Source organism: Chiloscyllium plagiosum, unplaced genomic scaffold (assembly GCF_037043375.1).
Source record: "Chiloscyllium plagiosum isolate Xiang-an unplaced genomic scaffold, Cpla_swu_hap1 HiC_scaffold_25, whole genome shotgun sequence".
Taxonomy (NCBI): domain Eukaryota; kingdom Metazoa; phylum Chordata; class Chondrichthyes; order Orectolobiformes; family Hemiscylliidae; genus Chiloscyllium; species Chiloscyllium plagiosum.
In genome coordinates this window covers 9,936,751-9,953,852 of record NW_028270163.1, presented here as the reverse complement: position 1 = coordinate 9,953,852, position 17,102 = coordinate 9,936,751, and the positions used below count along the sequence as shown (strand labels likewise).

General features: G+C 41.8%; 1 protein-coding gene across 8 annotated transcripts in view; it reads right to left on the bottom strand.

The window, feature by feature from the left end:
- The window catches only part of cacna1g (calcium voltage-gated channel subunit alpha1 G), a 611,364-nt gene that overhangs the window by 197,557 nt on the left and 396,705 nt on the right, over positions 1 to 17,102 (bottom strand). For all 8 annotated transcript variants that reach the window (XM_088000446.1, XM_088000447.1, XM_043714394.2 and 5 more), the window contains exon 9: positions 12,123 to 12,502. In XM_088000446.1, the coding sequence (XP_087856572.1) occupies positions 12,123 to 12,502 (380 nt within the window). The remainder of the gene's footprint in view (positions 1 to 12,122; positions 12,503 to 17,102) is intronic.

Below are 17,102 nucleotides of genomic sequence, written 5' to 3'. Positions count from 1 at the left end.
TATGTGTTTCAAAATCTTCCAACTTATGGAAACTGTCTAGTTTGTTCTATTTTATTTGCAATTCTTTTATATAATAAACATCCGTGTTATTGATAAATCCAAATCCACAGCATTGCATGCTTATGTTCCAGTGAAAGCTCACCCATTAAATACAACAAAAAAAATCTATCAAGCTAGATTCATTCTGGGATCTGACTTGCCCAGTAATAGAATCAGCTGAGATCATAATGCATTGCAGCTCCAAATCTCGTAATTATATTATTTGAGCTTGATTATGAATTACTCACTTTATTTATTGATGTTGATACAGTTTTTGGTATCATTATAATTTAGAAAGATATAACAGAATTTTTATGGAGGTTTTCATGACCACTGGACAATTCAAAGGTGAATGAATCACCTTTGGAATGTCATACTTCCCAATTGTTTGAGAAGTCGGGCCAATCTAACATACAGGAAAATAAAGTGACGGTTACCTCAGCCAATTATGAACACTGGAAATCATTAAAATAGCTTATCAATGAGTTGGTGTGAACGTTTCCACAGATATCTGCCACAAAACACGCTACATTTTCTCCAGGATATCAGAGCTCACGTCATTATTACAAGTGGATAAGCTGAAAGCCATAGTCACATGATTGGAATGGTTGGTTTGTTTTAATCACTGTTGGTTATTAAGCTTTGACCTGTGTCTGACAGTCATCTTGTAACATCAGAAGAGAAAGCAGCTCTTAGGTAATGCTTTCCGCTGATCTCAATCTCTCTCAAATGTCTGAGTTCTGGAAAGAATCTTGTGTTTTTTCTGTAAAGTAAACTGATTCCCAGCTTTAACTGGGACTTTGATCAGCAGTTTGACTTTATCTGTTCTTCTGTGAAAGGAACTTCTGTGTCTACCCAACTAAAAGAATCTTCACTGGACATTTACTTACTGAACTTTTTAAATCAAATGAATGAAATCCAATACCTTTACTTATAATTAATTTGAAACTAGTAACTTCTTTCCTTCTTTCATGGAACTATGCAAGGCAGAACAGGCTCTTCGGCCCTAGATGTTGGGCCGACCTGTGAACTATTCTCAGTTCGTCCCCCTACACTATCCCATCATCATCCATGTGCTTATCCCTGTCTTGGGTGCATATATGTTGGCACGAATCATTCCTCATACCCCCATCAGTTTTTAATATAGTAATAAAAACTATTTTGCTGAAACCCTAAAACATTTTGCTGTGAATCATTTTAAACTGGACTTTAGAAACAGGATTTGGAGAAAATCATCATGGCCTATTTTTAAAATGGAATAAACAAAAATAAACAAGAAAGCTAGCCCTGCTCAAACACAAGATGATATGCTTAAAATGACATTTTCCTTTTGTCTGGGTCAGCCACCAATGTAGTACATTTAAAAAAATACTCATTGCTGTAATGTAAGGAGTGCAGCAGTCCATTTTATGCACAGCAAACTCACATAAACTTCAATGTGGTAACTAGCAAATAATCAGCTTTCTTTATTGATTGAGGGATATGTATTAGACAGGGCCCCAGGAATAACTTTAGTACAGATATTGGTGAGATACACCGCTGCAGGTCACCTATGATGAGAGTCATTGTTGGAGGTGTCATTATTATCCATTGTTCTTGCAGAACTGATGGCAGAAGGCTGAGTTTCAGTTTCTTATGACGTCTGGATAACATTCACCCTGGACAAACACCAGGGTGAAAGTCCACCAATCATTTACTAAGCATGGACAGTGCTAGCACATAATCACGTTGCATTCACCTACCTAGCAACAGTCTCTATACTCTGTGTACGTCACTACTGGAAGTGCATTATTGACATGTTAGAAATGTAAAACTAATTGCAATGCCCAATTATCTGGAAATTTCCATTATTCACAAATTGTATTGCACTTGGATGTAAGTCAAATACAAAACAGCCATTCAGGATCTACATAAATATGCAAACAAGGAAGACTCTGATTACAACTAAAGATAACTAAGGATCCCTGACCAAATACTCTTGTCACATTTTCATCAGGGAATCTTTTTAAAGGCATGCTGAAATATCAGGATTTGAAAGGCCACCATGTTTTGACAGAATTTGAGGAGGAAAGACTGAAATTACAAATAACTCCCCCACACAATCTTGAATGTTTACAGCCCAGCTTGAGGCCACTTGGCCCATCACACTAGCATTTCACTGGAGCAATTCCAAACTAGTCATTGTTGTCGTGTAGATAATGTGGCTGCCAATTTGTGAGGTCCCATTTACAGGTTTGCTAAAACTGCTCAGCAAAGGCTGGTGCAGATACGTTTGAAGACACGAGGAGTTGGAACTTGTATATGAGAGCAGTCTAAAATCTGACAGTTAAAAAAGAAAATCTGGAGTAGCTGTTGAAAAGAGACAAAAATGTAACAATTACACTGAGAATTCTGTGACAGTCCAGTTGAATATTCTGTCCTTTTTATTGTCAGATATGAGTTGGAACTTTTGTTAATTTATTTTAGTTTTCTCTCATTTAGTTCCACTCCCAGAGTGCCTACTGTCATGGAATGAAAAACACACTGTTCGTAGCCTATCTGTTACATTCACATAATTATTTCTATGTGACTGCGAGAATTTTTTTGTTTCTTTATGCTGGGCTGAAAAAATATGAATAGTATATCAAATGGTGTTGCTCGATATGCTTGTTAGAACTGGGAGACCTGCTGAGGTTTGGTATTCATCAGAGCTGACTTGTTCTTTTTTGAGGGGAGAAATATACTGACCTGATACAAGTCCCACTCCTTGGTTCCGCCAAGCGCTTCATAAAATATGCATACAATCAATCATTCTGTTCAGTTAACACCTAGGCTATCTTGTGTGGTACAACTGAACTGTGCTGTCACCATTTGATATGGCTTATAGGTGTATGAAATGGTCAGAACACATTCAGACATTGCCAGTGAACCCATTTTTTATTTCAATGCGTCAAAAAAAGATTTTCTCATATTTCTTCCAATTTAGTCTAGTGTAATCGCAGCTCACAATGTGGTCTCCTCTGTGTTGCTGAGACCAAATGCAGACTTGCAAATGGGTGACCGCTTTGCAGAACGCACCTGCTCTGTCCTCAAAAATGACTCCAATCTTTTTCCAATTCAAAATACCACCTTGCTGACATGTGACCTTTTCTGAGTTGGGCCTACAGTAGTGTGAAACCTAATGCAAGCAGGACAACCAGCACCTCAATTTATGACTTACATCTTCAGGACTCAATATTGAGCTCAAAACGGTGGCATGGTGGCTCAGTGGCTAGCACTGCTACCTCACAGCACCAGCGACCTGGGTTCAGTTTCATCCTTGGGTGGCTGTCTGTGTGGAGTTTTCACATTCTCCCAGTGTCTGCGTGGGTTTCCTCTGGGGTGCTCCGGTTTCCTCCCTGAGTCCAAAGATGTACAGGTTAGGTGGATTGGCCATGCTAAATTGTCGATAGTGTCCAGGGACATGTAGGCTAGGTATATTACCCATGGGAAATGAAGAGATATAGGGTAGGGTGGTGGGTCTTTATGGGTTGCTGTTTGGAGGGTCAGTGTGGACTTGATGGGCTGAATGGCCTGCTTCCACACTGCAGGGATTCTATAATTCAACAACCTTTGATTGTAAACTTTGTCTTTCACTTTGATTCAACCCCCCCCCCCCACCAAACAACCTCAGTGCCTTGTTTGCATGGGCGTACTCTCATGAGAACTGCCCTATATCTGCTATTCTCTCCCAACATTAACACCTACTCTGCATCTGTATTACTTCTCTTTACCGTTAACACTCGTTTTGCTCTGGGGTAAGTTTACCCGCTGTCCCCCTTCTCCCAACACTCCAATTCCTCTTCCTCAACAGCACAAAACCTATCACCTCTCCAAGTTCCTTCCGTTCTGAAGAAGTGAGCCATATCAGGCGGCTTCTCCCTCCACAGAAAGCTGCTAGACCTTCTGAGTTCCTCCAACAATTTCTGTTTTTACCATGGAAGGCAGTTTGCTGTTAGTGGAATAGACAAGCAACTGGACAGTCACAGACGGCTAGTTTGGGATTATAGTTGGCCTGGACTGGTTGGACCGAAGGGTCTGTTTCCATGCTGTATGACACTACAACTCTATAACTGAATGAGCATCTATCATTAACAGATATCACTGACATTCAGCTGCTCTTTAACTTGCAACACAGACACTTGTGGCAAACTTACTTCAATGAGGCAACAGTCTTATGGAAATGAATTGTATGTTATGGTGAAGCAGATCCATGGGCTCCATTCTAATTCTATTGCATCACTCAGAGCCACAGAAGAGATTGATTTGAAGTCTGTGGCCCAATCAGAGGGGTTGTTAATGGCTTGTCAACACCTTTTCACACTTCACTTACTCTTTCTGATAGTGTGGTAGAATTATAAACAGTGACACTCACTACAAAGGCCTCTGTTAATATGTCACAGTCGTCGGTTTGTGTCTGGGTCAACTATTGACAGCGAGATTTTATGGTGAGATTTGACCACCAGCTCAGGAAGGAGCTTGGATTCTCTTTTAAACTTGTCAGGGAAACATCAAAGTGAGCATCAGATGGTCCGAAAGATTAGAATGCTCAATGGACACAGCAACGAAGATGTGATTTACCAAGCTCTACACACATAAACTCAGGAAATGCTGCTACCAGATTGGCATATGGTGGCACAGTGATCAGTAGTTAGCACTGCTGCCTCACAGTGCTAGGTACCTGGGTTCGATTCCACCCTCCACCCACTGTCTGTGATGAGTTTTCATATTCTCCCCGTGTCTGCATGGGTTTCCTGCAGATGCTGCAGTTTCCTCCCACAGTCTAAAAATGTGCAGTTTAGGTGTATTGACCATGGGAAATGTAGGGTTACAGGGATAGGGTTGGGGGTGTGTGTCCAGCTAGGATGCTCTTCAGAGGGTCAGTGTGGACTTGATGGGCTGAATGGCCTGCTTCACACTGTAAAGATTCTATGATTCAAACCCTCTTTAGATTAGATTAGATTACATTACAGTGTGGAAACAGGCCCTTCGGCCCAACAAGTCCACACCGACCCGCCATCATCATAACTTCCTAACATCATAGTGGGTATTCCTACAAGGACTTCTTTTGGTTCAAGAAGGTAGCTCCCCACCTCTTTCTCCTGGATAATAAATGCTGGCCTAGCAATATCCATATCCCATGAATGAATTCTGAAAAAAAGTCACTAATTTCAATTTGACTTGTCGAGTAAGATTGTCCACCTGCCAGGAATTTTTCTGAATGCTCCAACACTGAAGGTGAATCTCTTCAACACCATGGCCAAAAGCCTTGGAAAGCATAAATTAAAAATAAGTGAGGAGGCAGGATTTTTTTTTTGACAAGAACTAGCATCTATAATAATATGATAAAGCATCGCAAAGAGAATGTTATGAAACTAAACATGACATTGAGCCACATAAGGATAGCTTTGGACAGATGATCAGAAGCTTGGTCAAAGTAAGGTGCTAATTAAAACAGGAGGGAGTGGGGAAGCAGAGGGAATTGCTGAATGTTGAGCCTAGGTAGCTGCTCAGGCACCAATCAACGCCCGTTAAGATAAAACAGAATTGGAGAAACACTGAAACCATGACGGGTTGTGGGGTGTGATACAGAGATAAGGGGAGCCATAAGGAACATGGGAAAGGGTTAACCTTGTCACTAAGTCCATTACTACAATTATTAAGGAAATTTGTAATCAATGATGATCATCCTACAATTGAGGCCTCACTGGACCTGGGCTTAGGTACGCCAGTGAACACAGGGTTCATAGGTGAACAAGGCTTGGCATGAGACAAGATGTAAGCAGCAGAATTTTACCTAAGTTCAAATTCAAAAAAGGTGAAGTGTGGGAGGTCAGCAAATTTTTGCAAGGTTTGTGAAGGTTTGTAGCTCAGGTTGAGGTTTAGGGTGTAGGTTTGCTCGCTGAGCTGTAGGTTTGATATCCAGATGTTTCATTACCTGGCTAGGTAACATCATCAGTGGCGACCTCCAAGTGAAGCGAAGCTGGTGTCTCCTGCTTTCTATTTATATCTTTCTCCTGGATGGGGTTCCTGGGGTTTGTGGTGATGTAATTTCCTGTTTGTTTTCTGAGGGGTTGATAGATGGTATCTAGATCTATGTGTTTGTTTATGGCGTTGTGGTTGGAGTGCCAGGCCTCTAGGAATTCTCTGGCATGTCTTTGCTTAGCCTGTCCCAGGATAGATGTGTTGTCCCAGTCAAAAAATTTAGACTGGGACAACACATCTATCCTGGGACAGACTAAGCAAAGACATGCCAGAGAATTCCTAGAAGCCTGGCACTCCAACCACAACACCATAAACAAATGCATAGATCTAGATACCATCTATCAACCCCTCAGATAACGAACAGGAAATTACATCACCACAAACTCCAGGAACCCCATCAAGACAAACATATAAATAGAAAGCAGGAGACAACAGCTTCGCTTCACTTGGAGGTCGCCACTGATGATGTTACCTAGCCAGGTAATGAAACGTCTGCATATCAAACCTACAGCTCAGCAAGCAAACCTACACCCTAAAGGTCAGCAAATGGCATTGGAATACTGGAGTTGTGATATAACAAACATATCATGAGGATGTCAGCAGGAGATAGTACAGGAAGAGGCAGAGCTGTGTGATCATATAGAGGGAATAATAAGCGGTCTTTGTAATGGTATGTAAATATGGCCAGATACTCATACCACCAATGATGTCAACACAATCTGGTGGCATTAGTACGCAAGAATGGGGAGCTTGAAAAGTATGTGGATTCCATTCAAATAAAGTATATTGTGTTTCCCACAATCATTTACATGGTTTAAATTACAGTTTCCCTGAATCAAATGAATGAGCCACATCTTCAGGTCAAAATTGAGATTCTGCCAATTCAAATTGAGATCATTTTCTTCCAACAGACAGGTAATAGTATATGCAGCTTTAATGGTTTATATATCAATAAATATTTAATTCAAATAGGCATTTGCTGAAAAAGGACATTGTGTCCAAGCTTTACATCTTTGCAACAATTTGCAAGAATACCAATTTAAGGTAAAAAGCACAATTTATAATATATGAGAGGACAGTATTGATTTGTTGGCATGTGAACCAAAATGCATCAGGTAATGATTGCTGACAGTGAACTATCAGTTTTCTTTAACATTTGAAACCAGGCTGGTTGACCCTGCTTGGTCAAGAAATTGCCTGGAGAAATACACCAGCGAAGGCATTGATTCAGGTACAGTGCATACACATGTTCTTTCTGCCTGAAAGGAAGACAATCTGCCTCATTTAAAATTTAGCTAATGCCTGTCAGTTAACTATCAATCGTCATTAGTGGGCAGCATGGTGGCACAGTGGTTAGCACTGCTGCCTCACAGCGCCAGTGACCCGGGTTCAATTCCTGCCTCAGGCGACTGGCTGTGTGGAGTTTGCACATTCTCCCCGTGTCTGCGTGGGTTTCCTCCGGGTGCTCCAGTTTCCTCCCACAGTCCAAAAATGTGCAGGTTAGGTGAATTGACCATGCTAAATCGTCTGTAGTGTTAGGTGAAGGGGTAAATGTAGGGGAATGGATCTGGGTGGGTTGCACTTCGGTGGGTAGGTGTGGACTTGTTGGGTCAAAGGGCCTGTTTCCACACTAAGTAATCTAATCTTAATTACCAATGTCCACTTGCCAATTGACCATCATTTTCTTCTCATAAAGCATTAAGGGTTAAATGATATTAAATTTGTAAAATTTAAATTTTATTTATTTGTATTTTTATGAATTGCTCTGATGAGTGCAAGATAAAAGAAGTTTTGACAAGATGTGCCTTGTGTTAATTTTATAATAAAAATTGACACTGTGCGCATCAATTAGTGTATAGCAATAAAAGTGGCAAATAGTTCAGTTTAATTCTTAAAACCATCTTCAGTGATTGTCAATGAAATTCTTTATAGCTGGAGGCCAAGGTGCCTGATTAAAAATTTGTATTTTCAAGGTAAATTCATTTTCAGTTCATTGTTAAAATTGCACCAGGTCACCACTCTTAAATCCATCAGGGACACAATTTATGAAAAAGAGTAAAAGAAGTAATTATTAGATTAGATTAGATTACTTACAGTGTGGAAACAGGCCCTTCGGCCCAACAAGTCCACACCGCCCCGCCGAAGCGCAACCCACCCATACCCTTACCACTACATTTACCCCTTACCTAACACTACGGGCAATTTAGCATGGCCAATTCACCTGACCCTGCACATCTTTGGACTGTGGGAGGAAACCGGAGCACCCGGAGGAAACCCACGCAGACACGGGGAGAACGTGCAAACTCCACACAGTCAGTCGCCTGAGGTGGGAATTGAACCCGGGTCTCTGGCGCTGTGAGGCAGCAGTGCTAACCACTGTGCCACCGTGCTGCCCACAAATTATGATCCATGAGATAAGAAAAGTAAATAGGAAATAGTAGCATGCCTAGGTCACGTGGCACATTGAGTGTTGCCTCAACTCCACTTATCCCTCAATTCACTGACAGACTAAAAATCTGCCAAAGTTAGCCCTATTTGTCAGATCCTGCCCTAATGCTGTGATTTTTGGAAAACTTTGTTGTAATTTGTGATTATGAAAATTTTATTAGAAAATGGAAACCTAACACCATAATTCCAAATGCATTTCAAATGTCTTTCCCCTAAGCAAAAGACTTTCTTTGGTTGTGTTTTGCTTCTCATTTTTCACTTTTGTTTCTTTGATTGTTACAAGAGCACAGGTTGGATAAAAGGCTGTTTGATGGACCATTGAAATTCATCAATTTATTCACCATTGACTAGTGTATACTGTCTGACTGGCAACAGCAGGGGATGTGAGGAAAGATCAGCTGTGGGAAGAGTGATTCAAGACAGGAGATGAGGAAATCTTCAAGGATATAGCCAATCAGAGTTGACAACCCATTCTCTGATTGTTAGGGATTCGTCATGTAGAGACCCTGCTGTACCTTAAGCTTCATGAAATTTATGATATTTCTGTACATGAACAGTTTCTGTTGCCCTTCCTGCAAAGATATGGCAATTGAGGATTGAAGATAGGTCTGTCTACTGACCTGTCAAAGAAAAACCCCAGAATTTCATTTTGAAAGACTTGTGAAGAATGTAATTTTATTGATGGAAGTTTACATTGAAAGTACTTATCCATTCAAGTTATCCTCAGTGAATGGAAGATTTGCCAAACATGATTTTAAGTATAGTGTGATATTTAAGTGAAGCCAGGGACCATATTTTCATTTTAGCTATGTCTAAAATGCATAGTAGAAGATTGCAATTGATATTAATGTCACTCATTGACATGACTGATTTTAAAAAATTGAATATTATTAAGCGGGAGAGGGTTCAGGAAAGATTTACCATGATGTTGCTGGGAACAGAGGGTTTGAGTTGTAAAGAAAGGCTGAATAGACTGGGAATTTTTTCCACTGGACCATAGGAGGTTGAGAAGTGACCTTATTGAGGTTGATAAAATGTGAGGGCTATAGACAATGTGCAAAGCAGGTAGCTTTTCCCTAGGGTGGGGGATTTCAAGACTAGGGGCATATTTTGAAGGGAGGGCAGCACAGTGACTCAGTGGTTAGCACTGTTGCCTCACAGGCCAGGGACCCAGGTTTGATTCCCGCCTTGGGCGACTGTGTGTAGTTTGCACATTTTCTTCGTGTCTGCATGGGTTTCCTCTGGGTGCTCCGGTTTCCTCCCACAGTCCAAAGGTGTGCAGGTCAGGTGAATTGGCCATGCTAAATTGCCCATAGTGTTAGGTGCATTAGGCAGGGGTAAATATAGAGTAGGGGAATGAGTCTGGGTGGGGTACTTCTCAGAGGGTTGGTCTGGACTTGCTGGGCCGAAGGGCCTGTTTCCATACTGTAGGGAATCTAATCTAATGAGAGGAGTAAGATTTAAAAAAGAAATGAGAGGCACTTTTTTTTACAGAGTGGTTCGTGTGTGGAATTAACGTCTAGAGGAAGTGATGGATATGGGTGCAGTTATAACTATTAAATGACATTTGGATAAGGACATGAATAAGAAATGTTTGGATATGGGCCAAGCACAGGCAGGTGGGACTAGTTTTGTTTGGGATTGTGGTCGGCAAGGACTGGTTGAACTGAAGGGTCTGTTCTTGTGCTGTATGATGCTATAAGTGGCATTAGGTTTTGCCATCTCCCTGCCTCACCTGAGCCCACAGTGTATTGATTCTACTAACTTTAGAGAACAGAGAGAGTTCAGTGTAACCAATAGGATGGGGAGAATGATCCAGATGTTTGAATCATGAAGCTGCCCTTGAGGGTACAGTAATGTCCTGCTGAGGAGTCAGGAAGGTAGTATTTGCAGAAAACTGAGTGCTGTATTCAAATTTGATGGTACTCATAATTACCTTCAATCCCCAAACAAAAAATAAAGCAAGTCTGTTCATCAATTATGCAGCAATAATTTGAATTTATACGGCACCTTTAATGCCTAAGGGGTTTCTTATGTGGCCACAATTTGAATTTATACAGCACCTTTAATCCTTAAGGGGTTTATAGGTGTTTATTGCGACAAAACATGATCAAGAAGATTGACCAAGTGCAGCAGAGAAAGAGAGGAGGAGATAAAATTCCAAATTTTAAATCAGAAGTTTCTGAGTCCTTAAACACGCTGCGGACTTCACATTATTGCAACTGGAACTCTTCACATTCACAGCTGCTAATTCCCTCCAATAGATGGCCCCTGTGCGCAGTAATTATGGACTCAATGTGTTGAAAGGGGAAATAGGGAGAGGTGGTCCTCAAGAGGTTCAGCAGCTTGTATCTGCCTGGTACTGAGGTAACCTCAACTATCATGTCCTCTAACAAACATGCATTCCTCCTCTATTCCTGTTACATTTCCTAATTTATCACCAGCTAACAGCATTCTTCAACATTATGAAATGTGTCCTTGTGAGGAATGGTTGCTATAAACTGAGAATATTGAGAGGGTGAATTGGACATAAACAGAGATGTAGGGCAGGTGATATCATATTGGATATCCAGTACACCATAAGACCATAAAACATAAGAGCAGAAATAACCCATTCAGCACATCGAATCTGCTCAGCAATTCAATAAAATCATGCTTAATCTGATAATCCTCAACTCCACTTTTGTGCCTTATCCTCATAGACCTTGATTCACTTCCTGAATAAAAATCTATCTGTCTCAGCCTTGAGTATATGTAACAACCCAGCCTTGATGGCCCTCAGTAACAAAGAATTCCTCTGATTCACTACCTTCTGAGAGAAGAAATTCTTCCTCATCTCGGTTTTAATATGTGACCCTTATTCTGAGATTACGCCTTCTGGCCCTAGACTCTTCCAAAAAGGGAAACAACTTTTCGCCATCCACACTGTCAACTTCACTAAGAAGTTTTCTACGTTTCAATAAGGTCACCTCTCATTCTTCTGAACTCCAATGAGTATACGTCAAGATATTTAACGTCTCCTCATTAGACAATGCCTCCATAGCTGGTATCAGCCGAGTGAACCTTCTCTGGACTGCCTTCAAGGTTAGTATATCTTTCCTTTGATAAGGGAACTAAAACTGTTCACAGTATTCCAGCTATGATCTGACTTGTGCCGTGTACAGTTTTAGCAAAACCTCTCTGTTTTCATACTCCCTATTTGATATTCAATCCCACTGCCTTCAATAGATTTAAACATCAGATGTATCCTGGACTGGGCAAGTGATTCCAGTTGGCTTGACATTCTGACCTGGTACAACTTCATCCCTTAAGTCTTCAAACTTAAAAGTGGGTGCTTACTAATTTACACCAAATAAAAATCCGAGAGTTTAAAGATATTAACACCTCTTGACTTTTGGTCTTGTCCCCGTCTCTACCTACAGCATGTTTCATCGAAAAGTGAAAGACAGTGCATCGGCACAAATGACATGACTTGATGAAATGCATTGTAACGTTGTGCTCAATCTATCTTAGACAATGGGTTTCCAGGTGTTAGCTCTAAAATAGAAAAGTAAGATGACTCTTGCTTATTTTAAGCCCAAAGGAAAGATAAAAGCATTTGAAGGTTACAGAAGTAACTTATTGTATCTCACCTGTTCGTGATATTCAATCCCCATGCTCAATGTATTGATGAGAATAGCAATCATAATTCCCCGACCAAAATACTTGCTGTCAACAATCTTACGGCAAGTGTCACAGACCGGCTTCCAAAACGTCCAGCACTTGTTTGCTGTGGTTACTCGCGATTGACTGCGCTGAGGGTCTCTCTGATCAGTGTAGTGGGTGTCCTGGGTGAACTCGTACACTCCCTCGCTGTCTGAATCCAGCGTCTCATTCTCCCTCACCTCGGATTCACTGCCCCTGATGCAAATGGGGCAGCTCTGCGGGTCGCAGTTCAGGATGTCAGCTGTTCCACCGGGAGAGCCATAGGGCAGGCAATGACCGGATAGCTTGCAGGAGCTTTTACAATGGCCTGGCAACAGAGTAATCACATTGGGATGTTTAATGCTTTAAAAATCAAAATTGCATGAAACAAAAAGACAGTAGATGCTGAGAAATTTGAAATAAAATCAGAAAACACTGGAGACACTCATCAGGCCAGGTAGTATCACTGGATGGAGGAACAGAGGTAACATCACAGGTCAGTAACTTTTTAATAGAGACGGAATATGATGAATTTACTGAGCGGCTTGTGATTCCAGCATTTTCTGTTTCTAACTGGGATCATACTTGTCCAAATAAACAGACTCTGAGGTTTACCCTGTTTCCATTTATTAGTACTAACAGTATTTCTGATTAAAGCACATACCTGAAGTATCAACTGCAGGGAATGTACCAGTTTCCTCTTTTGCATAACTTCCCTATAGCTCCACTTTGCTGGCTCTCACTGAATAAAGCAGCATTGTTTATTGACTTAATCATTTTATAAGCTTTTCTGAAATGTTTCCTTTCTGTTGAGGTACACAACATTGTTAAGGCCACTGTTGGAGTACTGCGTACAATTTTTGTTGCCCGGCTGTAGGAACGGGTACAGAAGAGATTTACCAGGATGCTGCCAGGACCGGAGCGTTTGAGTTAAAAGGAGAGGCTGGATAAGCTGGGACTTTTTTGACTGGAATATAAGAATCTGAGGGGTCACCTTACCAAGTTTTATAAAATCATGAGGGGCATGAATAAGGTGACAGGCCATGGTCTTTTCCCCAGGGTGGGGGTTCAAAACTAGACAGCATACTGTAAGGTGAGAGGGAAAAGATTAACAAGGGACCTGAGGGGCATCCTTATCATGAAGAAGGTGGTGCGTTTATGGAATGAGCTGGCAGAGGAGATGGTGGAGTCTGGTACAGTTACAACAGTTAAAAAACACCTGGATGCCTTTAGAAGTGTTTAGAGGTAAAGGGGCCAAATGCTAACAAAAGAAACTAGATTAACTTAGGATATCTGGTCAGCATGGATGAATTGATGACTCTGTGACCTGGTCTGTGGGAGAAGCTTTATGCTTTGTGGGACTATAGTTGGTGCAACTGTGACTTGTTGGACATTGGGTTGTGTAACATGCATGTAAACATGCAAATAGGAGCAATAGTAGGCCACTCAGCCCTCCAATCCTGTTCTGTTATTCAATATGGCCATGACTTATTTGATTAGTCCACATTCCCACATACATATGATAACCTTTCATCTCCTTGCTTATCAAATTCTTATCTACACCAGCCTCAGAGTCTGCTTCCACCTCCTTTTGAGGAAGACAGATCCAAAGACATATGAGTTATCAAGAGTCTTGAGTCAGGTATCAAATGTAACTCTTTCCTGTCCAGAAGGCATTTTACATCCTTCACTTAGCCCTTCCCTGCATTTTTTGGTGGCAAAATTGAGAGGCTGTCACTGGTATTGATCTGCTCGTCACTGACCATCCCAGCTGGAGCCAGGTGTTGGACTTGAATATCTACTTGACCCACTCAGCCGTGGCACTATTTGTAAATGTTGGTGTGAGGTCACCATCTGATGCTCTGCTTTGTTTCCTTCTTCTTATAAAAACCTAAGGGCAATACTCATGGGATGACTCATGGGAAGACCCATGGGAGGACCCATGGGAAGACCCATGGGATGACTCATGGGAAGACCCATGATAACACTGTGAACATTCTGAAATGGCAGTGAGATCGATTAGCCACAAAACCACTCAAGCATTAATTTATGAAAGAGCAAGACAGAAACATTACCAAAAATGTTGGTGAAACTTTGCCTTAATGTGACAAATTAGTTTGCTATTGACCTCTTTACATGTACCTACAGATGCAACTTAGACTCCATGACTTTCGACCCAGATTCAGAGACTTGCCTGCACCTTGTGATACACAAAATTGTATTTATTCATTCCACATATGAACCACCCTCTGTGTAAACTCAGGTGCTTTTTAAATCTTCTTCCTAATTCCTTAAAAATATGCCCCCTAGTTTTGAGCACCCTACCCTAGGGAAAGACCTTTGCTGTTCACCTTATCTATACTCATGATTTTGTAAACCTCTGTGAGGTCAATCTTCAATCTCCATGTGCTCCTGTGAAAAAAGTACCAGCCTATCCAGCCTCTCAAACCGTCCAGTTCCAGTAACATCCTTGTAAATCTTTTGTACACCCTCTCCAATTTAATACTATCTTTCCAATAGTAGCGCAACCAGAACACAATTGTAAAGGTGGTCTAACCAACATCCTGTACAACTGGAACATGATGTCTCAAGTTCTATACTCAATGGTCTGACCAATGAAGTGTGCGAAATGCATACTTCACCATCCTGTATTCCTGTTATGCCACTTTGGAGGAACTATGTACCTAAACCCCTAAGTCTCTCTGTTCGACATTCCTCAGGCCCTATGTACATTTGTACATGAGAATGGGTGCCCTTGGCAGAGCCAGTATTTATGGCCCATTGCCAAACTCTGTCAGACTGAGTTGCAGACTGTACAATCCCAGAGTTCACTCGAACAATCTCTGATTTTATCTGAACCCTTTGGTCACCCCTAGGTTACCATTCAATTCATAATTGGACCATTAATTCAAGTCAATTTTAGTGATTAGAAAATGCTTAATTGTGGGCTGAAGATTATTCTTGAGTCATCTCAGCTGCTGTGTGAAGGAATGGAGGACTAGGATGAAGGATGAAGACTACAGTGCAACTTGTTTAACTGCAAATTGCTGAGCTCCATTATGATTCGTACTAAGGGGATTTGTTGTTACTGTTTAAACTGGAATTAAACAGCACTTTATTCACCAATAGTGTGTGAACAGAATTCTCTATCAGCTTCCCATGCACTTACAGCTTGGGTTATCAGAACATTTGAATGTGTTGGGCCTGATTTCTTTAACTAGGAGCAGTGTTCATGTGCAGAGCTGGTTTCGAAATCAGTACCTGCGGAGTTTAATTCTTTTTTTCTCCCTCTTTTAAAGCTGATGGATGATAAATCAAGCTTTTCAGATCTGGACCTTTCTCACCAGCGCTGCCTTTGAGCAGCACTAGGCTTATTATCATGGGAGCTACTGAACTGCCTTCAGCTGGGAAAGGGTTCCCAGGTCTGGCACTGTTCCAGAAAATAAGCACCAAATTTGCTAACACTGACCCTGACACCAAATTGCCAGAACATGTAAACTAACCCCCACTGGAATGAGTGTGCAAGACATTACTGCATATGGGGTATAACAGCAGGCTCCCACTATTAGGCAACCGTCAAAATACCAAAGATAAAAAGCTGAGCATTATACTAAGCAGTGTTTTTCTCACTCTGTTGACAGTGAGGGTCAGGGAAACCGCCGTCAGCAAAGGGATTGGGAGAGATACTGATCCAAATGGGAGAAGGAAGAAGGAGTTGCTTTCTAAGGTGACCTGATAGTACTGCACGGACTCACTCTGGTCACTGTGACTGATGTCTGGCACCTGAAAAACCGAGGGGATTGGGCAATAAGCCAAATTGGGAACAATCTGAGGAGTAGAGGACGGCTGGATAATGTGGAAAATCCAACTTTCTGTCTGGGTGTGAAATGCTGCAGACGTTAACAGTGACATTCCCCCCTCCTCCATTATAGTGATTTTCGCTCCCTCCCCACACCCCCATCCCATTACAGTGACATTCCCCCATCCCCATTACAAATAGTGACTTTCCCTCCAACCCCATTACAAACTGCTACATTCTCCTTCCCCAATACAAACAATGACCTTCCCCATCCCCATTACAAACAGCGACATTCCCGCCATTACAAACAGCAACATTCCTCCCATCACAAACAGTGACATTCCCCCACTCCCGTTACAAACAGCAACATGCCCCCATTACAAACAGTGACATTCCCCTTCTGCCATTACAAACAGTGACATTCCCCCTCCCCATTACAAAAAATGACCTTCCCCCTCCCCATCACAAACAGTGACATTCCCCTTCTGCCATTACAAACAGTGACATTCCCCCTCCCCATTACAAAAAATGACCTTCCCCCTCCCCATCACAAACAGTGACATTCCCCCTCCTCCATTACAAACAGTGACATGCCCCCATTACAAACAGTGACATTCCCCTTCTGCCATTACAAACAGTGACATTCCCCCTCCCCATTACAAAAAATGACCTTCCCCATCCCCATTACAAACAGCGACATTCCCGCCATTACAAACAGCAACATTCCTCCCATCACAAACAGTGACATTCCCCCACTCCCGTTACAAACAGCAACATGCCCCCATTACAAACAGTGACATTCCCCTTCTGCCATTACAAACAGTGACATTCCCCCTCCCCATTACAAAAAATGACCTTCCCCCTCCCCATCACAAACAGTGACATTCCCCCTCCTCCATTACAAACAATGACATTCCCCCTCTGCCATTACAAACAGTGACATTCCCCCACTCCTATTACAAACAGTGACATTCCCCCATCACAGTGACATTCCCCCCATTACAAACAGTGACATTCCCCCCATTACAAACAGTGACACTCCTCCACTCCCATGACAAAAAATGACTGTCCCCCTCCCCATCACAAACAGTGACATTCCCCCTCCGCTATTACAAATGGTGACCTTCCC